At 26.3% G+C, this 26,198-nt stretch overlaps 5 protein-coding genes across 5 annotated transcripts; 2 read left to right on the top strand and 3 right to left on the bottom strand.

Annotated features, from left to right (window-relative positions):
* Nucleotides 1-2,401: 2,401 nt before the first annotated feature.
* OCT59_001632 (uncharacterized protein) lies at nucleotides 2,402-3,930 on the bottom strand (the record flags this gene model as incomplete). The annotated part of the gene is made up of 11 exons (XM_066143964.1): nucleotides 2,402-2,471; nucleotides 2,544-2,567; nucleotides 2,828-2,874; nucleotides 2,945-3,016; nucleotides 3,105-3,127; nucleotides 3,208-3,232; nucleotides 3,395-3,432; nucleotides 3,509-3,519; nucleotides 3,679-3,709; nucleotides 3,782-3,852; nucleotides 3,917-3,930. 11 exons carry the CDS (start codon nucleotides 3,928-3,930, stop codon nucleotides 2,402-2,404), a joined length of 426 nt encoding a protein of 141 aa, XP_065995172.1.
* A 3,511-nt stretch (nucleotides 3,931-7,441) lies between these two features.
* On the bottom strand, nucleotides 7,442-8,104 carry OCT59_001633 (uncharacterized protein; the record flags this gene model as incomplete). Its single annotated transcript, XM_025329743.1, has 1 exon — nucleotides 7,442-8,104. One exon carries the CDS (start codon nucleotides 8,102-8,104, stop codon nucleotides 7,442-7,444), a length of 663 nt encoding a protein of 220 aa, XP_025181549.1.
* A 7,638-nt stretch (nucleotides 8,105-15,742) lies between these two features.
* Nucleotides 15,743-16,393, top strand: OCT59_001634 (uncharacterized protein; the record flags this gene model as incomplete). The annotated part of the gene is made up of 1 exon (XM_066143965.1): nucleotides 15,743-16,393. The coding sequence occupies one exon, from the start codon at nucleotides 15,743-15,745 to the stop codon at nucleotides 16,391-16,393; it is 651 nt and encodes a 216-aa protein (XP_065995173.1).
* Nucleotides 16,394-17,601: 1,208 nt separating this feature from the next.
* OCT59_001635 (uncharacterized protein) lies at nucleotides 17,602-21,711 on the top strand (the record flags this gene model as incomplete). The annotated part of the gene is made up of 4 exons (XM_066143966.1): nucleotides 17,602-19,967; nucleotides 20,535-20,641; nucleotides 21,041-21,054; nucleotides 21,417-21,711. The coding sequence occupies exons 1-4, from the start codon at nucleotides 17,639-17,641 to the stop codon at nucleotides 21,709-21,711; spliced, it is 2,745 nt and encodes a 914-aa protein (XP_065995174.1). The 5' UTR covers nucleotides 17,602-17,638.
* A 2,656-nt stretch (nucleotides 21,712-24,367) lies between these two features.
* OCT59_001636 (uncharacterized protein) lies at nucleotides 24,368-25,919 on the bottom strand (the record flags this gene model as incomplete). Its single annotated transcript, XM_025310530.1, has 4 exons — nucleotides 24,368-24,696; nucleotides 24,781-24,984; nucleotides 25,049-25,103; nucleotides 25,170-25,919. The coding sequence occupies 4 exons, from the start codon at nucleotides 25,917-25,919 to the stop codon at nucleotides 24,368-24,370; spliced, it is 1,338 nt and encodes a 445-aa protein (XP_025181547.1).
* Nucleotides 25,920-26,198: the final 279 nt, after the last annotated feature.

The raw sequence follows: 26,198 nt of genomic DNA on the forward strand, positions 1-26,198 counted from the left end.
AGTCCAAAAGTTTTTCAAGAAATTCTTTTCATTAAAAGAAATCCACAATAATTATATTGATATGTTCACACTTGCTGCTAATAAAGTAATATTTTAATTACATAATTGAAACATTCTCTTATAGTAAACTAATAACTTTATCGTTCTTTAAACATCCAAATAAAAATTTCTTTGGATCACGTGACAGGTGGTAAAATTTTAACGAGAATATTCAAATTTTACAAATAATCATGGCGTACATATTTTTTATAATTGATCATATTCTAATTACATTGGTTTTAAAAATTATAGAAATTTTATAATGTGATGAACATTTCATAATACTAAAAATTTCAACCCAAAGTGTTTAGTAGATTAACGAAGCATCATAAACAATATGATTATGCATACAAAGTAATTTTTATAAGTATGTAATTAACGAAATAAAAATAATAATTGTTTAATGGACGAATATTTTATTTATTTTAGGAAATGTTCTTTCTGTACTTCAATTGATATAACGAGAATAAGATCATAGGTTACTTTTCTCGTTTAATAGATAGAACCACTTTAAATGAGACGCAGTCACGCAGACAACTTTCCATTTTCCAAACACTTCCCCCGAAAATTATTCCCGCTGACAGGATAATACCTCGAATTTTAGTTATTAACGTATATCACAACGATTATTTTTCTGTTATTAATTTTGTTTTTACTTTAAGGACAAAAGAAAGTTGAGATTTAGAGTAAACGAATCCTAATTTCAAAGAAATACTTTAAGAGACATCCTTGAAAAGACATCCGTATAAAAGATAAAAACAACTAGTAATGTGATCATTAGACTTATAAATTTTACCCCTCGAAATCATATAACTTGTACTTTGACGAAAAAATATTTTTTATGTAATAATACATATGGGCGTGCGTCAGTTAAAAAGGGGGAAATCTACGTTTTCATCATTTTGAGGAAAAACATTTTGCTTTCGTGCGTCAGTTAAAAGAGGGGAATTTGGTGGCTAAACTTTTATCCATATCATGTGACTTCACATTAATCATTTACGTCATGCTATTGCTAAATAAGTCAATGATCGTCAAATAATCAAATGATCGTCCCTATAGCATATTTCAGTTATTTGATTTTATTTCGATAATTTATTATGCTTATCGGCATACAATATTAAGTGAAAATAGTGTACATTGATGGTTTACACAATATAAGCCAAAAATCTCAAATTTGGTTTTGAGGTAGATTTCCCCCTTTTTAACTGACGCACGCCCATATAATAATACACTTATTAGAATTACCGAAAGCTCGCTTACATTTTAACATCATGTAATATTTCTCGTTGTTATTAAACGTTCAATTAAAAAGTTACAACTTCCTATCGATTGACTTGAATATTTTAGGCCACGCAAATTAATATTTTAACATTAAAATTTAAAATTGACCCGGGACCGGTTTTATTTTTCACTAATAAAGAGTTTTTATAACTACCCCAAGAACACCACCAAAAAATTTTCGGTGACGTGACTTTGTACTACTAATCTAAAAATAGTAGATATATCAATGAAAGTAATATTTTAGTTCTTACTTCTCAGACTTCTCACCCAACTGCGTGTTTTTTCCAGTAATTCACCTTGAAATATATATTATTCTTTTTTATTATAGTTTATTCTATTCTATTTTCTTAATCTTATTGTATTTTATTTTGTTGTGAAAATAAAAACGCGTTTTTTATATTAAATACAAAATTTATAAATTTATTTACAACCTTGGGAGTATAAAGGTGAACTATCAAGTTTTGAATAAGAATAAGACTTTTCCATTTAATACATCATAAAAATTATCTGATTTATTGTTAAATTTCTAAAATAATAAATAATTTATTCACTTATAATAAAAAAAAACCAACAATAAATTTTATAAAGTGAAAGGACTATAACTGATAGGAAATATTTAAATTAAACGTTTCTTTGTATTTTTTTTTAATACTACATATCGTAATATAAGTTGTTAAAATGTATTTGTACTTTCATTGTAGAAAAAATTAATTGTACAATTTATTGATTGCCTATTGATAAACTTTAAAAATAATGATAATAAAACAGTTTTAATGTTTTATCTACGGAACCTTTTTGAATTTACCATTTAATCCAGCCAAGAATAAGAAACCCGTTCCTACAAAAAAAGAGAAAGAAGGAAGCATTATTAAAGTTTCCTAATAAAAAAGTTTCAAAAAACTCCAACTTACTACCCAACCCATTCATGAAGCGGAAACCGTCCCTCCAAAAAAAGAAAAAAAAGATAATAAAAAACGTTTTAACTTGGTTCAAAAATTTAATTTCCAAAAATTTACTTTCAATCTACTAATTTAGTACTTGTACAACATAAAATCCATTATCATACCGAGAGATAATGAAGTCAGAGGAGAAGATAAAAGAAGACGTTACTATAATTAACGTCTTTCATAAGGGTTACGAAGTCAGGAGTCCTATGATACAAAAAAAATCAGTTAATAAAAATTATTTTTAATGAAGTTTCAAAATTTTTTTTTGAAACTCACCTGGGAATCTGTTGCCACTTGCCACTGATTTCCTTACAAAAATCAAGTTTCAAGTATTTTTTTTTTCGAAACTTATCTGGGATCCCGGTTATAGGTCAGAGCTGATTGTCTTTAAAATAGAAAAAAGATTATAAACTGATTTTGATTTTTAAAGTTTTGAATTCATTTTTTTGAAACTTATCTTGGATCTGGTTCCAAGTCGAAGTCGATTTCTCTACAAAAAAGGAAAGAAAGATTAAAAAAATGTTTTATTAAAGTTTCAAATTTCTTTTTTCGAAACTCACTTGGGAATATGATGCCCACGTCGGAGCTGATTTCCTGAGCCGATTTCCTGATAAAAGGAGAAAAAAATTAAAAGAAACTTTTATAAAAAAGTTTCAATTCCTTTTTTCAAAACTTGCCTGTTCTAAGCGCCTAGAATCATCCAAAAATAAGAAAAATTGAGGCACCGAGATCCTATGTGTCCATACCATCTAAAAAAAAGGAGAAAATAAAAACTTATTAACCATTTTAAGACGGAAATAACGAATTAAATAAATAATATACTCGTCAAAATCCCACATCCCAAAGAGCCAAAGAAATGCCTAAAAAAAAATAACAAACAATTAGAAATCATTCATTAAAATAAAAAAAAAATTCAAGAAAAAAAAAGTGAGAATCTTACCGGAATTTTGCATCAAAAGAACCACCTAAGAAAAAAAAAACTGAATGTTAGAAAACGTTCTGTTGAAAGAGTTAATTTAAAATAAAAGAAAACACCACTCACCGAATCTACGTTCAAAAGATCCGGTGAATCACCCAAAAAAAAAACTGCTCGTTAAAAGGCGCAGTAAAGAAAATCATATATTTACCAAAAATCCCAATATCCAGAGAAATCCAAAAGAACCATCTTAAAAAAAGAAAGAAAATGAAAGTTAGTAACTGTTCATTAAACTAATAACAAAAAGAGAATTAAAAAAAAATACTTGCCAAATTCCTATATCGAGACTAGAAAACTCAAATTAAGTATAAAGTAACACCTTAAGCCGCATGTCCAAAGAATCGCCTAAAAAAGAATAAAACGAAATCATTAGTAAAACATTTCGCTAAAAAAATAAATTAAAAAGAAAAAAAATATTTTTTTGGAAGCCCTTACCGAGATAATACACGCCCAGGGACATGACCGTCTAAAAAAAGAGGAAATTGAAACGTTAGTAAAACGTTTCATTACTGTAAATTAAAAAGAACAAGAAACTCACCCACAGAATTCAACGTGTCAAAAGCTCTGAACGAGCTCCCATCCCTCGTATCTAAAGAATTGAACAGTCGCCTAAAAAAAAGGAAAAAGAATTGTTAGTAAAATTTGTCGAAAAAAAAAATTTTATTTTACTTACCGAAATCCGGCCATCTGAAAAATAAGAAGAAATGTTTCGTTAAAGAATTAATTTGAAAAAAAATATGGTTCACCAAAATTCGAAATTTGCGAAAATATTAATAAATAGTAAATATAATTATAAAAATTAGGTAAATAGTAAATATAAATATAAAAATACAGTACATGTAAAATATTAATATTACTTGCTAATAAGAAATATTTGTACATTATATATGTATAAATTAGATATTGTGAAAATTGAAAACCCAAATATTCATAAGAATATTAAGAATATGTATTTTACAAGTGTTTGCAAATATTGTTGGAAATATTGTACTATATATTTTAAATTTAAAAATACCTTGTACAAGGATCGCACAAAATAGTTATTGGATGGAGGAGTAGCTATATCAGATATAGCCCACATCCAATTAATTAATAACATCATAAATAAGCTTTATTTAACTTTCATTGAAATGCTATTTTAATCCACTTTATTAGCTTTATTCAAACTTTTCCTACAAAATATTCAATTACACCATATTTTTTACTCCACTTTATTATATCAATCATGTGTTATTGCTATGCGGCTATGCCTAATAAAAATATCGGTCTATGAAAATCTGCATGATCCTATTGGGCTGAACCCCTGAACGTATCTAGTAATTTTTTCCATAAATTGTATTTACTTTTGTGTTCATCATCATGTGATAATCACTCAGGTTTTCTCAAATTATATACATTTATATCATATTATTATAATAATATAAAGTCGTTTTGCAATCCAAAACTTATTATATTCATCACAATTCATTAGCAATATATGATTGGATGATTACAAAATTACTAATTTATAAAGAAAAGGCAAAAAAACGAGCAAAAAAAATGATAAAAAAAAAGTGAACAAATGAGACAAATAAAATCCAAATAACTGTACTTGTAGAAAATGTTGAATAAAGATTTTATAAAATAAAAGAGTAGTAAAAATATCTATTGGACTAATTGGATTATAAAAATGACGTTAAATTATGTTATTGAGCAATTAAATCCAAATAATTGGAGTATCAAATCTGCATCAACGCTGTAAATCAAAAAAATCGAGAGTATAAAATTTGTAGTAATCTTTTGTTTATAAAGCTGAAAAAACTACTAAGCTATAATTAAAAAGAAAATTTATCAAATCTTTCATCTCGATTCTAACGGGAAATTTCATGGCACGCCGAACTATACTCAATTATTGGGTGGGTCGACTCGCGTTTTAATCATTGATGATTCACATATCGGTGTTTTTTAAAACTAGATCAAAATAAAATAATAAAATAATAAATTAAAAAAGAAAAGATATACCTTTTAAGACGAAATTTAAACCCAAATGGAGCAAACGGATCTAGAACATATGAATCGAAAAAAAAAATAATAATCATCTTATTTTAATATACCAAATCTTATCGTCGATTTAGGTTAAAGGTCTACACCCTCCCACTACAAATAGAATAACTCACTATAATGAGGTATTTGTTGTCGAGAATTCGATTTTTAAATAAAAAGAAAGCTGTATTATTAATTGAAAAATGCGTAAACATGAAGTTTTGGTCGTGTAGGATATCTGAAAAAATTGGCGGGACGAGTTGCCCTAACTCTTCGTTGGATTCACTTTTGAACATTTCTAAAATTTAGTAACATATAACAAGATAATTATCTGGCCCAAAAACTCGTCATTCTAGAGAGAAAGAACCCTAAAAGTCGAACTACATAAAAAAATTGTAAATAAGTCAAAGATCCCTCAGAAAAAAAAATTACCATTTCAAGGAAAGCTATTGTGAAATTATGATTAATAATGGATTATTCGCATATCAAGAAGTAATGCAAAGAAATAGAATAAGTGAAGAGTTGTTTGAATTTACATACATTACAGGACTTAAGCCATTTATCGCCGTTTTCAAAATGATGTACGCAGTTAAATTTGAATAAAAAAAAAAAGAAAACCGAAAACCGGACGAAAACCGGACGAAATATGGACAAAAAACGGATGAAAACCGGGCGAATATTGGTATTCGAATATACAATCACAAATAAACTGCGTACACCATTTTGAAAACGGTGATAAGAAAATACAAACCTACCCTGTAAAAAAAAGTCGATACGTTTTTTATATTCCATCTTTTTTCCGTAAAAGGCTCATATTTCCGGAATTAGTAACCTTATATCATGGAATTTATCGACATTTTCCGTGAATGGATCCGTGAAAGGCTCATTTTTTATGATAAAATTTTTTATAGGGCTACAATCTGACTTCTATACCTTGCGACTTACGCCTAAAATTTTGACAAGAAACAATATTAAGTACAACTCAATAATAAAATTTATTGATACAAAATATTTAAAAATTTAGAAAAATTTTAAGTAATTTTTTTACTTACTATATATTATCTTGAAGTTTTATTCTTTTAAAACGTCAACTTCATTTCTTCATTGTTAAATAAAATCTGAAATAAGACTATTCTTCATAGAATGATATAAAAATATCTTATGAATTACTTATCAAGCGAATAATATATTAAATATTTTCCATAAGTATTATTTTTCAAGTTAATTAATTACTGTAAATTAGAATTCAGGAATGAAAATAAAAAAAAAATGTAACATGTATCCTTTATCTAAAGAGAATTTTTTAAAGAAATTTCATAAAATGTGCAATAAAAAAGGTTTGTACGTCCGATTGGAAAACATTGGAAAACATAACAAGGTGTGATTTTATCATTGCCAATCGGTGATAAGATGCCATGTCACAACATATAAATTTTTAAGCATATAATAGAATTTTATCATATATTTTTTATTTTACTTATTATTATTATTATTTTTTGTTACAAGCTTAAAGGTTCTTAAAAAATGGTTCATTGTTATAACTTATGATTTTTTTACTTTACAACGAAAAACAACGAAAAAAGAGAAAATTGAAATAAACGGGAAAAAAAAACAACAAAAAAAGAGAAAATTGAAATAAACGAGAAAAAAAAAACAACGAAAATAGAGAAAATTGAAATAAACGGGAAAAAAAAAACAACGAAAAAAGAGAAAATTGAAATAAACGAGAAAAAAAAACGAAAATAGAGAAAATTGAAATAAACGGGAAAAAAAAACAACGAAAAAAGAGAAATAAACGAGAAAAAAAAACAACGAAAAAAAAAAATCTTCAAGAGTAATCAAGAATCTTGGATACATCGCTGTAACCAAGTAATATAAGAACCAATGGTTTCCACCCAGTATAAATGTCTTAATGTCAGTAAAAGCAACTAAGGTTGCTAAAAGGCCGGCTATAGCAACAGTCGGCATTAATTGACAATCAGAATGATATGGATTAATTGATTACTCATATGTAATAATTCCTGTGAAATTCGAATCATAAATAAGCAATTTGGTTCTTTATGATAATATGATGAAGAAAAAATTGAAATAAATGAGAAAAAAAAACAACGAAAAAAGAAAAAATTGAAATAGACGAGAAAATAAATAATGAAAAAATTTTTGGAAAATTTTTGATTTAGAATTGTCCATATTTAATAAAATTGTAACAGCATATTTCACAAGAGCATGAATCAATATAAAAATGGTTTATATTGAAGAAATCATCTTCTGGTATAAAATGTTGATAAGGATGATTAAAATTAGGGATTTGAATGTAACTTGGATCAACATTTACAGTAATCTCGGATGGGAAAGGGGACTGTTGTAGCGACAGAGGATATGGTGAGTCATAAAGTTGGGAGAAAGGATCAGAAAGGATTGGAATGTGACTTGGACTAGAAACATTGTTGTATTCGGCAATTCCGGATGATGAGTTATTATCTTGTAGGTCCGGAGAAAATGACTCATCGACGATAATTAATTTTTCTTTCTGCCTTATTTCCGTTAGGCGATTTTCCACATCTTCAGATAGTTTCTTATAAGCATCTCTTACTGCAGTCTTTTCATTGAACCACATCGAACTAATATGAGAAGATATTTTCGTCATAGACAAAATATCATCAGTTCGTTTTCTAAGTTCTTTAAGGAAAGCGAGTCTGTATATGAGGTATCCGTTGGGAGCCCTCGATTTAAGTTTATCTTCTGACCTACTGCCCAAGATTTCTCCAACTGACAGTTCTGGTGGAAATGGCACTTTAAAGAGCGGAATTTCATATTTGGTTGATTTTTTAACGTTCATTTTCGATTATTATCAAAATAAAGGAAAGAGAATTAGATCTGTGGAAATGAAACGGGGTAAACTAGTGACTGTATATATACTTATTTTTGAATTAGCTTTATCTTTTTTTTTCTTTTGGAAGTTAAATGTAAAAAAAAATAATTATATATAAAAAGTTGATTATATAGATCAATATAAAACAAAGCGAACATTACTTTAAGCATCATGTTAAGATCATTAAAAAGATTTCATGCATAACATTGTTTTTAAGTGACGAAAATAGTTAAGTTCACATGGAGAATTTTTTCCGACTTTGAACTTAATAACAATATTTGATGAGGCAAACAAAAGATAACCCTATAAAAAAAGTTTGTGCTAAATTTGTGCCAAACGGGCTAATCATGCAGCATTTATTCGAAATTTGTAATATAAAATTCGAAACAAATATCGTATGATTAATCCATTTGGCACAAATTTAGCACAAACTTTTTTTATAGGGTAAATTAAATTTTTAAAAAAAAATTTAAATAAAAAAAAATCGCATCATTCCAAATCCTGTTTAAAAAAATATAATATTCTATATAATCACAGATCTTCGGCGATTAGATTTTTTATTGTAAACGTGAAAAAATTAATTCAATTATGTAGTATAATTAATATCCAGGTCACATAATTATTAATGTAAGATTCAAAATTTTATGACCGGTGATAATCACACAGCTAATCTAGTTTTTTTTGTATATATAAATATATAAAAAAAAATAATATAATATATAAATTATAATATTTATTAAACAAATAACCAATTGATAGTATTTTTTTAAAAAAAATACTTGTCCCCTATTGATTCTTCTTGATAAAACTAATTCCGAAAAGGTAGAAAAAAAATCTACAATAATTGTATCTAAAAGTAAAAAATAAATAATTCATTTTAATCGTTCATTCATTAATTTATACTTTACCAGTAAAAGAAAATTCGTCCAAGATTCCATTTAATTGTTCCATAATTTAAAAAAAGTATGTACATATGAATTATTTGTATTTTCATGCTCATATATTTTTTTATTTACGTGTAATCCGGTTTAATTGATACGCCAATATGCAAAAAAAATTGAACAAAATGATGACTGTACAACCCGCCCCTTGTCCACTACTACTGTATATTTATTTTATCTGAACTTTGATAACGTATCTCATAATCTATTAATCGGAGGAAATACTATTTTACTACATTAGTAAAAAAATTTTGTAACTCTTAGTTGTTACACTTTATTACTTTCTGATCCTGTATTTTTTCTTCGTTTTCATTTTCTATTGTAATAAGTCTTTGTGAACACAATTTAAGAAAGATTAAATTTATATTTAGGAATTATGAATGTTGTGAACGTTTCAAAGGATAAACTAATTAACATTCTCCATCTAATGAAAAAAAACATTTAAACAAAAAAGCGAACTTCCCCTTATGTTTTTACTTTATATTTAATTGAATAACATGTCATGTTATTTAGCTCAGATTAAATGATTTTCTTTGGCCGCAGCAGCAGATCTAATTTTTCGATCAAAATTAGTATTTATATTATTATTCTATTTCCTAATTAATATTAATTAATATTCAGGAGTCTCGGTATTTATCTTAATATTGTTTTTTATTCTCGGATTTAAAAATCCTGTGTAATTTTTAAAATTACAATGATCTATTCACTGTTGTTATAGGGAAGAAATTCAAAGTTGGGTACTATATCGCAGTAGATAGTGATTTTAAATCACTAAAAAGTTTAACAGATAAATTTTTCATACAATATCAGATGATCATGCAATATACGTAAGGTACTTTCTCTTTATTTCCAAATTATCTAACAATATGCTGCATTTTATCTTTAATTTACCTTTTTGCTTTCAAAACTTATTATGTGCATTAATTTATGCATAAATAATTTCAATATATGCATTTTTCTTTACACAATCAGAACTCTAAAAAGGGAATATTGCTTTGAACCATGAATACATTTTTTGGCGTAACGGATCAACTTTTCATGGTTCCAAATAATTTCAAAATTGTGTGATAATTATATTGATCTATTACTTGTTACATTTAAAAGAATATTTCACCATAAATATATAATGAAATGAGTTAATGAAAATAACAAGTATGATAAGGGAAAGGTGGTCCTACACTAATCTCCCACAAAAACAAAAGGCTTATACAAACATAGAAATAAATGAAACACTACATAACAGATTTAATTTAAGTATTAAATATTATGAACATTATATTTGTTGCTTTATAAGTCTAGAAATTTAAATTCCTTTTTGTTTGTTACAGATATAGGTTATAAGAAATAACTTCATATAACTACTATAATAATAGGTAAAATGACGTTTTAATTCTTTTAGTAATTGAATTTATAAACGTCTAAAATTTTTATGCCCGTCGCACATGAATTAATCGTCAAATAGCAATGATTTTCGGTTAATTCAAATTAATTTTAACTATATCTGATAATGATTTACATTGACGTTATAAAAATGATAGCCGAGTTTATCGGTTTTATATGCCGGGTACGCATATTTTGTGGCGTCTAAATTTTGATCGGCTTATGCAATGCAACATTTATCTTGAAAAAAAAAAACGGGGAAAAAATTCACAGACGAAAAAAAAGAAAAAGTAAATGTTTTTAAAATATTATAATAAAAAAATCATTTTATTTCTTTTATGATAAGAACATTTAAAATATAATATTTTTAAATCACATTAAATTTAATAAACAAATAAATCAACATTATTTAGTAAAATGCCAATTATTCTATGAATATTTAAACCAGAATGATAAAAAAATAACATCTAAATAATTTTACACCTGCAGAATGAGTTTAATTAACCTCCAAAGGCTAGTCTCATCACTAAAATTACGCTGTAAAGTGGAAAAACAAATTGCGCGTGGCAAAGTAATTTTATACACACAAAAACAATCATACCTTTGAAAATACTTTAAATAAAGTAGTTCAGTATATTCAAATATTAATTTTTATCATATTAGCTTAAGCTTCCTAGACCTATTTCATTCAACAAAATTTCGTTTATTATGCACTTACACAATAAAACGTATAACTATATCTCATATTTATGCTTTCATAAATATTCAGATTTTTAAAGTTTTAAATCAGTAAAAAATAAACAAATTAATAGAACTGCCCCTATGACACCCGAAAATCTGCCCAAAAAATTCCGCACAGGGCCAGCACTACAGTAACACGTGAATAAAGAGTGACGACTAAAAGCATGACAAACAGGATTTTGACTAACCGAAAAAAACCAAGTCCCTCATATAGAAAATGGAAATGATGAATAAATTTACTATTGCGGAATTTTTTCGGGTGTCACTGGGGTGCCACACAAGTCACGTGGAGAAGGAAAAAATACCAGTTACACGTGATTTCGGATAATTAATTATGTCAAAATACTACAGCTTTTTATAAACTCACTTATATTTAACTAGTCAACAATGTAAACTTGTAAAGGGTGTCATGTCCTTCGAAATCATAAAGAATTTCTGAATGAAAAAGGGGTTGCTTTAAAAAAGTGCTTAACAATGTCGAAATAAAATTAAAATTGTACGTTCAAATAAAAATAAGTCACAGTCTGACACAGTAATTAAATATTTTTTTATAGTGTATTACTGTAATTGTCGAATTGAAGCTTCCCTATAAGAAATATGTATACGGAAAGGAAACGTTTTGTATACATTTTATGTACGTTTCTATAGATTCCGTATACAAATTCCGTATATTTAATAAGCAATTCATTTTTGAACATTTTTTAAAAAAACTGATGTATACGAAATGTATACGGAAAAAATTAATCATACGGAATGTATACGGAATTTTTAAACTTAATATTTTTAGAAAATAATTTTACAAAAATCTCGTATCATAACACGAGATCACGTGATTGTTTATTGTTTTGTTATGGTACGTTTTTTGTTTTTATATAAACCCTTACTTTGATGAGTTTGATCTTCCGATCTTCCTTTCTGTCTTTCCCTTCCTTCTCTTTTCTCTTGCTTTTTTCGTCACCCCCCTTTTAAAAAAAAATTTTTTTTTTCGTACCTCACTTTAAAAATTTTTTTTTTCGTCACTCCCTTAAAAAAAAAAATTTTTTTTATTCCCACTCTTCTTTTTTTTAAAAAAAATTTTCTTCTTTCTATTTCTATTTTCTCTTTATAAAAAATTTTTTATTTTTCTAACTTTGACGTCCTCCCTTTAAAAAAAAAAAATTTTTTTTAACTTTCCTAACTTCGTTACCCTCTTTTTAAAAAAATATTTTTTTGATTTATTCTTTATTCCCCTTTCTTTTTTATTTATATATATCCCTTTTTTTATTTCATAGGCCAGCAGATTTTTTTTTGTGAGAAGATTCAGTTTCTTTTTTCTTTTTTGTAGATCAGTTTGGGAATCCTTTCCTTTTTGTAGGATTGTTTAGGATTTTTTTCTTTTTTTAGGTCAGTTCAAATTTTCTTTTTTTTTTTTTTTGTAAGTTGGGTTCAGATTCTTTTCTTTTTGTAGGTTGTTTCAGTTTGTTGCTTCAGAGTCTTCTTTTTTTGTAAGTTAGTTTTGGATTTATTTTGTTGTTTTGGTTTCTTTTTCATCAGATGCTTCATAATTCTTTTCATTTATGTAGGTCAGACATTCTGGAGTTCTCTTTCTTTTTTTGTAGGAATGCTGACCTTTGGTGACTTGGACGATTGCAGATACTATATGAAGGGGGGGGTTTGTTTCCAATTAAGCTAGACATTCTTATGTTTCTTTTTTTGTTGTTTGACTCCAAATGAACCTGAACTTATAGATAATTTTGGTTGCAATAGGTGGTTTTAATAAGGAGGGAATTTTCATAATGTATTTGTATTTTGTTTATTTTTTTATTTTTTATTTAATTTAATAAAGTAAAATTAGATTTATGTAAATATAATTATAGTAAACTGTAATACAAATAGTAAATTCAGTGACCAAATCGTATAAATTTCGTGATAAAATCAGTGATCAAATCATGTAAATTCCATATGAATTCCGTGCAAATTCCGTATCCAAACCATATTTTTAGTGATACGGAATTGTGCATTTTTCCGTATCCTATTATGATACGTTATTTCTAAGGAAAAAAATCGTATAAAAACTTTATAAAAAACGTATCCCAATTTTTTTATAGGGCTTGAAAAACGAAAAGCCAAACATTCTGATTTAGATAAACAAAGAGATATACCTATGATTTAAAACGATATCATTGTGAAAGGAGTAGTAAATATAGAAATTTCTCAAAATTGGATTTAGTAAATATTAAATATTTTCATAAAATGTTACACCCACGACCAAGGCAAACAACACTTGAAATCAAAAATTTTATTCAAGATAATCTGTTTCTAAGATTTTTCGCCAAATTCAAGAAAATTAAAGCTAATGGATATGAGCACAACAGACCTATTATTGGTGGTCTATTGTTTAACCAAGAGATTATAGTGGATACTTTTATGAAATTTTAACAGCGTTATTTTACTAATTACAAAATAAAGTAGGATATTATGTGACAAAAATTGTATTTAATTAATTATTTTTTTTTTCACTGTCTTAAATTTAATTTTAGACTAAAGAATTGTTGGAAGAGTCCCAAAACGACATTTATGGTTAAAAAATATTCATTTTCAAATTTTAAGCCATTAGAGAGATATTTTTAATAGCGCTAGAAAATCGCCAAACTATGCCAAGAACGGAAAGATTTCAATAAAAATATAATGTATTGGGAATAATTATATTAGAAACATAAAGAACATAAAATTAAAACTTTAGGCAGAATATTGATTCAAAACTATCATTATAAAAAAAAATCATGTTTTTCTTTACAAACAAAAATTTTTAAACTTAAAAGTTCGATAATCGATTGTAAATGATTTATCCGAATCACGTGTAACTGGCATATGTGTACCCGGCTATCATTTTCGGCCGTACTATAAATCGGTTTTTTAGTCAGTAATTTCTGAGAGTAGAAATAAAATAAAAAAAAAAAACATTACAATGAACAATCTTGACAAAAATTTAACGGGAATATTCAAATTTTACAAATAATCATGGCGTACATCATATTTTTTATAATTGATCATATTCTAATTACATTTGTTTTAAAAATTATAGAAACTTTATAATGTGATGAACATTTCATAATACTAAAAATTCAGCCCAAAGTGTTTAGTAGATTAACGAAGCATCATAAACAATTTGAATTATGATACAAAGTAATTTTTTATATGTAAAAAAAGCAATTATTGTTTAATGGACGAATATTTTATTTATTTTAGGAAATGTTCTTTCGACATACTTCAATTGATATAACGAGAATAAGATCATAGGTTAATTTTCTCGTTTAATAGATAGAACCACTTTAAATGGGACGCAGTCACGCAGACAACTTTCCATTTTCCAACAAACAATTCCCCGCCGCTGACAGGATAATGCCTCGAATTTTTTTTATTAACGCATATCACAACGATTATTTTTTTTGTTATTAATTTTGTTTTTATTTTTAGGACAAAAGAAACGGTACAAATATACGAAGTTTTCTTAGCACAAATGATTTTATAAAATAATTATTTTCTATTGTTAAAGTTAATAATATTCATTAAGATTCCATATTATTCAAGTGGATTGTTTAAAGAAGTATTTTGTTTTAACTGTAGGGCAGAATGTGATGAAGAAAATAATTGGGAATCAGTTGAAAGTAGGATTAAAGAAAAAAAATTTCGTAAAGTCAAATAAAATGAAAAAAAAAATGATTAAATTACTATTCTTTTATTTTTCATTTTTATGATATAGACAAGAACAGGGAATTAACGAACGTGGTCGGTACAAGTATTACAAATACAAGTCTAAACTAACCGCCATGTGAGTCGCCTTGACTTTTATTAACCCCTATCTTAAGGCGTAGTCAGTTTTCCACTCATATCATAAAAATTGGATTATTATTGGCCGAAATATTACGATTTGAAATTTTAATAACATTTGCCTTAAAATTAGGGGACATATCACATGACCGATAAATTTTGCATCAACTAATTAATTTTAAAGAAATTAAGTTTATGATGATTTTAAAATTTAAAAAATTTAGGATTTTAGATATGAATCGTTTTAATATACCATTTTTAATGTATTATAAGCCATAACATTCATGTTTAACAATAATAATATGTGAAATTTAAAAGTAATTTCATTCAAAATAATATATTTATCGTCATAATGAGGCATTTTTAGTTTAGAAAATGTCTATATAATTTATATAAATTATTAGTCATTTTTTTTTTAGGAAGTTAGTATGCATTGTACTGTACGGTATTAACTGACCACAGCAGACTATTGAGCTTTTTTTAAAAAATCTTGTTCGTCTATTTTAACGTACGTGATATTTGGCGTTCGTTGATTTTCGTCGTTGTGATGTTGTGAATCATTATTATATCATTTTTCGTACAACATAATACAAATTTAAACAGTTTGACCGGAACCTGATTCCGAATATTTTGTTTATTTAAACAACATTTAATTATTTCAAAAAAAAATACTTTTAGATATATTCTAGCAATATATTTTAAAACTCGGTTTACTTTTTTTTTTTGATAAAGAATGTCAAAACTCAATAAAGATATTCTTTTCTTAATATTTGAAGAATTACAAAATGATTCAAAATCCCTCTTTTCAAGTCTAATGGTTAATAGACTTTGGTGTGAAGCTGTGGTTCCAATTTTATGGAGGAATCCTTGGAACTATAATGAAATTAATTATTGTAATAAAAGTTATTTATTTGTCATTATTGCTTGCTATTTATTTGATGAAATTAAGGAATTCATAACAAATCAAAGTATCCAATTACCTTTAGCTTTCCACCAATCATTCTTGTTTGATTATTTATCTTTTTGTAGAAGTATCAAAGTTTTCACTATTAATAATATAATTTCTATCGGGTCATCTTTAGCTAATAATCAATTTTATATGCAACAAAATTTTTATTATTTCTTCATGAAAAAATGCTCAGAATTGAAATATTTTGATATGAGATTAATTAAACATCAAATATTTGATTTTCCAGAAGCTAAGGCACGTTTTGAATCACTTTGTGAATTAGAATGTGATACATCTACTTTTTATTCGTACTTTTATAAATTGTCACGTTTTTGTCAACATATGCAGAGACTCATCATTGATAATACAGTCACTAAACCTAACGATAGAATTGTTAAATTAATCGAGGTTCAAGAAGAATTTAAAGTATTTTGAATGGTTAGATGGTTTTAGCAATGAATTTTTTCCACGGTTTTCATGAAATCCTTATGAAAATTTCTTCTTGCACTAGAAGCAAAGGCAGATAGTATCGAACATCTTGGATTAATCTTCAAACGTAAAGGTAACTCCAACTCCACTTACTGCAAAAGATACTTCCAAAATTTCATAGACGTTGATTATTGAAGATAAATATCATTTTTTTACAGAAATACAATTGAATGGTTCGAATTTTTATGATCTTGAGATTCTTAAAATAGAGTGGAATAAGTTAAATGTAATTTCTAGTATCGTTGAAAATAATGGAGGACGTCTTAAGAACATTTTGTTTAATTCCAATATTGTTATCGGATATGAAAATAATAGTAGTAGCTTTAATGAAAATTCTCTCAAATTTATTCGTAATATTTATGAAAATTGTCCATCAATTGAATATTTGTCAATTATTATTTCACCTTCAAAGGAACATTTCAATGAATTTGAAAAATTACTAAAAGTTTGTAAAAATTTGAAGTCATTATCCCGACGTTTTTTGTATAATTAATAAAAAAAAAACGTTACAAACCGTTTTTTTTACTTGAAATATTCATAAAACTTCGGGTAACCCGAGTTGCCCGAAGTGACACGAATACTTTCGGGTCAAATGGGTCAGGTCGGGTCAGACCGGTTTACCCGACCCGATCTGACCTGAAAAAAAATTTCGGTTCGGGTTAACCAGGTAACCCGACCCGACCCGACCCGTGCGGAGCTCTAAAAATACCTATATCTTTGCTAATATTTGTATCTTGTGAAAAAACTTGATGTTACCTTTGTGATTATTCTTGAAACTTTATGCATTTTACTTGTAAATCCGTATGTGCTTTTTTTGCCTGTCACTAAAATATTTCTAATAAAGTAACTAACTACGTTATGAAATAATTGCTCAAAATTAGGTTTTGTCCAATATAACTTCATTTTTCTTCGTTAATGACTCTCTTTGTATATACGTATTTGTCTTTTTCTTAAATTTTTGATTAAAGTGATTAAGTGATCGACAGGAAAGATTTTCCTTTTTTTCCGGAGTGCAAAATTTATTTATCAATCAAAACCAAATTAAGTAAGTTAATTTGAATATCAAAATGTCAATCTTCACTATTTTTAGTCCGTGGCGTTTTTATTACAACAATAAATATTTGCACTTCGAACTTTGTCAATGGTATTCCTTGTTTTATTTTTAAAAAATTACTTGGAAGAAAAATTAGAATGTCAAGTAGTAATATAAAGGAAGAAGCCTTTTATTTATGTCAAAAAGCAGCAGAAAATGGTGATGAAAAAGCAATGTTTAATTTAGCCACATATTATGAAAATGGAGAAGGAATAGAAAAGGATTTAGAAAAAACCTTTTACTGGTACCAAAAAGCAGCAGAAAATTTTGAAAAAAATGCAATGAATAATTTAGCCTGTTGTTATAAAAATGGAGAAGGTACAGAAAAGAATTTAGAAAAAGCTGCTTACTGGTATCAAAAAGCTGCAGAAAATGGTATTGAAATAGCAATGTTTAATCTTGCTATTTGTTATTACAAAGGAGAAGGAATAGAAAAGAATTTAAAAAAAGCTTTTCACTGGTATCAAAAAGCAGCAGAAAATGATATTGAAGAAGCTATGTTTGATTTAGCCAATTGTTATTATGATGGAATAGGAACAGAAAAGAATTTAGAAAATGCTTTTCACTGGTTTCAAAAAGCAGCAGAAAATGATAATATTAATGCTATGTATAATTTAGCAAATTGTTATTATAATGGAGAAGGAACAGAAAAAAATTTAGAAAAAGCTGTATACTGGTATCAAAAAGCAGCGGAAAATGGTAATGGAAGCGCAATGTATAATTTAGCCATTTGTTATTATAATGGAGAAGGAATAGAAAAGAATTCAGAAAAAGCTTTTTACTGGTATCAAAAAGCAGCAGAAAATGGTGATGAAGTAGCAATATCCAATTTACCTAATTTTTATTATAAAGGAGAAGAAATAGAAAAGAATTTAGAAAAAGCCTTTTACTGGTACCGGAAAGCAGCAGAAAATGGTGATAAAGATGCAATGTATAATTTAGCCATTTGTTATTACAATGGAGAGGGAACAGAAAAAAATTTAGAAGAAGCCTTTTGTTGGTTTCAAAAAGCAGCAGAAAATAGTAATGAAGTAGCAATGTTCAATTTAGCCACTTTTTATTACAAAGGAGAAGGATTAGAAAAGAATTTAGAAAAAGCCTTTTACTGGTTTCAAAAAGCAGCAAAAAATGGTAATAAAAGTGCAATGTATAATTTAGCCATTTGTTATTACAAAGAAGAAGGAACAGAAAATAATTTAGAAAATGCCTTTTATTGGTTTCAAAAAGCAGCAGAAAAAGATTATGTTAAGGCTATGAATAATTTAGCTAATTGTTATTATAATGGAATAGGAACAAAAAAGGATTTAGAAAAAGCTGTTCACTGGTATCAAAAAGCAATAGATAATGGTGATGAAAACTCAATGAATAATTTAGCCATTTGTTATTACAATGGAGAAGGAATAGAAAAGAATTCAGAAAAAGCTTTTTACTGGTATCAAAAAGCAGCAGAAAATGGTAATAAAGTAGCAATATTCAATTTAGCCAATTTTTATTACAATGGAGAGGGAACAGAAAAGAATTTAGAAAAATCCTTTTACTTGTTTCAAAAAGCAGCAGAAAATGGTAACGATGCAGCAATGATCAATTTAGCCAATTTTTATTACAATGGAGAGGGAACAGAAAAGAATTTAGAAAAATCCTTTTATTGGTATCAAAAAGCAACAGATAATGGTAATGAAGAAGCAATGATCAATTTAGCCAATTTTTATTACAATGGAGAGGGAACAGAAAAGAATTTAGAAAAAGCCTTTTATTGGTATCAAAAAGCAGCAGAAAATGGTATTGAAGTAGCAATGATCAATTTAGCCAATTTTTATTGTAATGGAGAAGGAACAGAAAAGAATTTAGAAAAATCCTTTTACTGGTATCAAAAAGCAGCAGAAAATGGTAATAAAAGTGCAATGTATAATTTAGCCATTTGTTATTACAATGGAGAAGGAACAGAAAATAATTTAGAAAATGCCTTTCATTGGTATCAAAAATCAGCAGAAAATGGCTATACTAATGCAATGAATAATTTAGCTTTTTGTTATGAAAATGGAAAAGGAACAAAAAAGAATTTAGAAAAAGCTTTTCATTGGTATCAAAAAGCAGTAGAAAATGGTAATGAAGCAGTGATATTCAATTTAGCCAAATGTTATAAAAATGGAATAGGAGTAGAAAAGGATTTGGAAAAAGCCTTTTACTGGTATCAAAAAGCAGCAGAAAATGGTAATGAAAAAGCAATGATTCATTTAGCCGTTTGTTATCAAAAAGGAGGAGGAACAGAAAAAAATTTAGAAAAAGCCTTTTGTTGGTTTCAAAAAGCAGCAGAAAATGATATCGAATCAGCAATGTTTGATTTAGCTGTTTGTTATAAAAATGGAGAAGGAACAGAAGTGAATTTAGAAAAAGCCTTTTATTGGTATCAAAAAGCAGCAGAAAATGGTAATGAAATAGCAATGTATAATTTAGCCATTTGTTATGAAAATGGAAAGGGAACGGAAAAAAATTTAGAAAATGCCTTTCACTTATACCAAAAAGCAGCAGAAAAAGATTATATTAATGCTATATATAATTTAGCCATTTGTTATTATAATGGAAAAGGAACAGAAAAGAATTTAGAAACAGCCTTTTGTTGGTTTCAAAAAGCAGCAGAAAATGGCATTGAATTAGCAATGTTTAATTTAGCTGCATGTTATAAAAATGGAAATGGAACAGAAAAGAACTTAGAAAAAGCCTTTTATTGGTATCAAAAAGCAGCAGAAAGCGATAAAGAAAGTTTTAAAAATAAAGATGAAATATGTAATGAATGTAAACAACCATATTTTGATTACCAATGGTGTCAACAATGTAATTCAAAACGATTTCAGCAAGATTTTTCGAATTGGACTAGCGGAAATGAATTTATTGATAACTTTATTCAAGAAGCACAACTAAAGGCTAAAAATAGTTACGAAGTTTTAGAGTGGATACCTTATAATAAATTGTTAAATATTAATTATCATGATAAAGGGGGATTTGGTGAAATTCATAAGGCTATCTGGTTAGATGGACCTATTGATAGTTGGAATTTTGATAAACAACAATGGAATAGATGGAATTTTCAAACAGGTTATAAGGTTGTTCTTAAAATACTTAATAATTCATCAGGTTTAAATAATAAATTTCTAGATGAGGTATAGTAATCATATTTAATAACAATTTTTTTTTGTTTTACAGAAATTTAATAATTTTTTAATTCTTTGTGTAGTGGAAATATCATTATAATTGTCAGAAAAAATCATTTTCAAAATTTATTCAATTCTTTGGAATTACCCAACATCCACATAATTTAAATTATATAATAGTAATGAGTTATGCAAAAAAAGGAAATTTGAGAAAATGTTTATCTGATATAATTAAATTTAAGTGGCAAGACAAGTTACAATTATTAAAACAAATTATATTAGGACTCAAAGTAATTCATGAATCAAATTTAACTCATGGTGATTTTCATGATGGTAATATTTTAATATCAGATAACCATAATGAGGTATTTATTATTGATTTAGGATTATGCAAACCTATAAGTGATTTGCAAGAAGAAGTTAATGAAGTTTATGGAGTTTTACCTTTTATGGCACCTGAAATATTAAGAAATTATCCTTATACTTTAGCAAGTGATATTTATAGTTTTTCAATGATAATGTGGGAATTTACATCAGGTATTCCCCCATTTAATCATGAAATGCATGATCATTATCTTGCTGTAAATATTTGTAAAGGAGAACGTCCTAAACTTGCAGAAGATACTCCAAAATGTTATGTAGATTTAATGAAAAAATGTTGGGATTCAGATCCAAAAAATAGACCAAATATACTAGAGCTTGAATATGAAATATCTGAATGGATTAGATGTATTAATGAATATTATAAATTAAACAATGATGGAAATTATATATATGAAGTTACTAATAGTATTATTGATGATAAATTAAAAAATAATATGTTTGAATTTATAGAAGCAGATATTGCTAGTAGGCAACAAAATAGCACTGAAAGAATTTTATATGACAACAATGCTTTAGTACAAGAACAAGCTAATATTTCTAGTATTATACAATCTCATTCACAAACATATTATACAAGTCGTAAACTTACTGAAATTTTATTTAAGAAAGACTCTGAATATTTGGAGTACAGGATTTAATTTATAATAATTAATTCTATTATTTATTTTTATTTGCTGGATTATTTATTATAGAGAATATTATACTGTGTACTTTTATTGATTCTACAATAAAGCAAACATTATTATATACAAGTATTAATATTTATATTTATATTTACAATTTGTTTAGCAAGTATTATATAATTTATTATTAAATTTCTATATTTATAATTAACAATTAGGATTAAGGAGGCAAAATTTTTACTTTGTGAACAAAATTGTTTTATCTATAGAATTACTATATTTTTCTAATAATAAATTTGTAAACAGCTGAATGATAAATTTATTACTATTATTATTAATGTTTATTGTTTTAAATATACTCTACTATTAAATAAATAAAAAATTATTGTTAAAAAAAATGCAATGGATAGCATGATTTTATCCGATATATTAAGATTAAAATTAATTTTTTATTAAAATTATTTAATTAAATATTGAAGTAATAACCATTGCTCAAATAATTACTAATTACTATATATATACAGTATATGTATATTATTTGATTTACAAACTAAGTAATTATTTTTGTCTTCTTTTATACATACAGTATATATAAGGAAATCTCAAATGAAAAAATATTTTTTTTAAAAAATGACAAATATGTTTATTTTAAATTATTTATTTATCTTTAAACTATAATATAAACATAAAAGAAATTATACACACCAGTCTTGTATTGAAATACTGAGGTCGGCATCATTGGAAAAATCCTTATTAGGAAATGTGGTTTTGTTACAAAGATCGTCGGTCACGTGGCGATAATAGGGACCGACGTGACGATTAAATTATATTTGATATAACTTATATTTTTTGACTTATATTTAATATAATTTATCACTTATGTAACTTATATTAGACATAACTTTATATAGTATATAACTATATCAAATTTAGATAATTTAATATAAATATCGCCAGCAATCGATTAAGAAGAAGAACGAATGGATTTAGAATTAGTTTGATAATTCGATAGTTCCTTATTGCAGATCGCCGGCAATGTTGGGTTATATTCTTATTATTACATGGGAAGGGGAACATCAGGGGGTTTTCCCCGAAAATAGGTAATCCCCTGGAGCGTGCCACTCATTAAATATTAACTATTTTAAACGAAGATTCCCGGTCATTTATAAACTCAGCTAATCACTCGCAATTTTTAAAAATTAGTATGAAGGTGATCATGAGTGACAGGGGATTACATTGTTTATTTCAATGTTATTTATTTCTATTTTATAAATCTACATTTTTCGCATTACATACATCATTTTTTTTAAAAGTTTAATTTACATTTTATTCTGTTACTATCAAGTGATTAAACGAAAGTGTTTATACTTATTATAAACAATTGATTAATACGAATGTAGCAAATATAATATGGATACTATGTGTACATGCCCACACTTTCTAAAGGTAAAAGATATTCAAATTTTAAATTTTTTCTGTATTATCCGAATCATTATAAAATTCTGCAATCATTTAGTTTCAAATTTTATTTTATTTTTTTTTTTGGAATCTACAAAAAAAAAGAATGGATAAAAAATTTTCACTTCATATAAAGATTCTGTATAATTGTACTCATTAAAGATCACGAAAAATTTATCTTGCCTTAATATAAAAATTATTTTACTATAATTTAATTTATTAAACAAAAAATGATGAAGATACATAAAATTAAAAAGATAACAGATAAATTGAAATTATTTTAATACTGAACAATAAATCATACAATGAAGTTAAGATAATTGTAATAAAATAATTTAATTAATACGATGATATTTAGTGTAAAATTAAGCTGTGTGATAAATCATTCTAGGATAATAACTTTGTCGAGATAATGACCAAATTTGGATTGTCGGGAATGAGCTTTCGAGATTATGTTTATTGGTTGGTCTTGTGTCAGTCGGATGAACGATCTTTGGGATACCGAAACAAAGTAAGCCAATTAAAAAATATTGGATTTTATGTAAATAATAATTTTTTATCCGGTATCACGTCACGACGTCACGTCAAAAATCGTGTATAGTGAGTGAATTTATTAATTGTGAGGCGCAGTATTTTATTTAAATGTAAATTTTATTTACTGCGGTCCGAAATGACGTTAAACTATTAAATCATGTGAAAGGTTCGATTAAAGAGCTTATTATTTTAAGGAATCAGGTAATATTATTAAAAGGTTACATCCGTAACGATGTAATACTATTCTTGTGTTCACAATTATTTTTACTGGAAGTCTGGAACTTATAATAATTATATTATTATCCAAAAATAGTTTCTTCAATGATTTCACGCTTCACAATTACAAAATTTAAAATTTCAATATAGTAATTCAAACAATAAATTTTTGAAAGAAGCTTAAAAAATTCATATTAATTATAAATAAAAAAAATATTTGAAAGTATCACCAAATATTCACCTAAAAACTCTCGTAAATTATTATTAATTTATAAAAGAATGTATATTACTCAAGTAGAAAAAATAGTACATCACAAAAAACTCTTTCTTTGATTATTATTAATGGTATTGCTTCATATTATACTTTTAATACTTTTAGTTTAAATTATAAATAAATAAAATAGTTTTAAAGTAATAAAATTAACGTACATTAATCTGTAATTTATATTTATCCCTAATTTTACTATTCGTTTGTAACATGCTTAAGATGTTTGACCATATTAAGATGTTTGACCATATTTCTATTTTCATCATTTCCACGCTTTTTATAAACAATAAACCCAATAATACTTAAAATTATTATACTTATAACTCCAGAAATAACTCCAATCACAATTTTTATTCGTTGTATGTTTTCTGGTAAGTTCGCATTTGGTACATTTGGTGATTCTTCCGTTTTATTATTTGTGTTCTCTACTTCAAATGTTTCAACCCATGTATAATTTCTTATATCCATTATATACATCCTTGAACTATACATTTTATTACGTGAGTGTAATTCGGTAATATTCCCTATATTTAATTTTAAATTAATTATTTAATAACCAATAATAAAACAACAAAAAAATAACATTATAAATAGAATTTTTATTTTACCAAATGCTACAATCATATAATTTCCAACTAAATTTGCCGTATGACCACTTGTTGCTAAAATATGACCAACATTTGTGGATACTAATGGAACCGTCCACTCAAAAGGAGTTTTCCGTGTATTTAAAACAATTAAAGCAGGTTCGACTTTCCCGAAACCGACTTTTGATTTTCTTCCACCATAAACTATGATATTTTCATCAGGATCTTTAAAAAAATAACAAAATTAATTAAATATTCATAATCAAAGTATTATTGTAAATTATTTTACCTAATACAGTCGAATGAAAAAAACGAGATTCTATAAAACTAGTATTCGTCGCAATCTAAAGAAAAAAAAATATGAATTTAATTAAGATAAATCTAAAAATTATTATTTAATTCGCTCTTACCATTGATGACCAAGTATCTTGTTTAGTATCATAAAGATGAATACGATTGATATCTTCTGTTATTTGATATTCAGTCATTGATCCTCCAATGTATACAATAACACCACTTTTTAGCATAGTTGCACTATAACCAGCACGTCTAATAGGCATATCAATTGTAGAACCATAAGACCACGCTGAATTAACCGTATCCAAAATTAATATTTCATCATAAAAATAAAAATCACTTGAACGAAATCCACTAAAAATATAAATTTTTCCATTATCATCACTAACACCACGTATATTTCTTCTTTTTAAAGGTTCTTTACCATTAATAGTTGGAACATTCCATTCTAATGTTTTTGGATTAAATCTATGAACATTTGTAACATATATATTTACATTTGTAATTGGATCGTACATCATTCCACCAAAAAGATAAGCAATAGGTTCATTATCAATATAAACTAATGACATTGTAGTCATTGCACTACCAAATGGCATCTTTGCATGTATTGAAAGGTCAACCCATGGTGGTGATTCAATATTAAATGTTTTAGAGACATCAAGATAAAATACTTCATCCGATAAAAATCCATTAACTTTTATTCCACCAAAAAAATATAATTTAGAATCTACGAGAACAGAGGAATGACCACAACGTTCTCCAGTAAATGATTCTGTTTTAATGACAAAAATTCCTAACAGTATTAAAATATGAAAAATATTCAAAATTTTTTTAATAAATAAATAAAAAATAAAATTCATTTTTTTTTTCTAGATCAAAAATTACTTATGTGGGTGGAAAACGATTTATGTATGTCGAAATCTTATATAATTATTTCAAATAATAATAAACATAAACAATTTGACGACATACTGTACAGTATGTAACACAAAGTATAAATCAATTGTTGATCATTTTGAAATTTTTTACGAAAAAATTGTATATTGATTCCCAAGTTTCTTTAAGTTGGAGAATGTGAAATTTATTATTTATGATGATCCATTAAGTGAAAATTCATTTGAAATTTGTACGATTTATAA

This window comes from Rhizophagus irregularis, chromosome 10, assembly GCF_026210795.1.
Source record: "Rhizophagus irregularis chromosome 10, complete sequence".
Lineage (NCBI taxonomy): Eukaryota > Fungi > Glomeromycota > Glomeromycetes > Glomerales > Glomeraceae > Rhizophagus > Rhizophagus irregularis.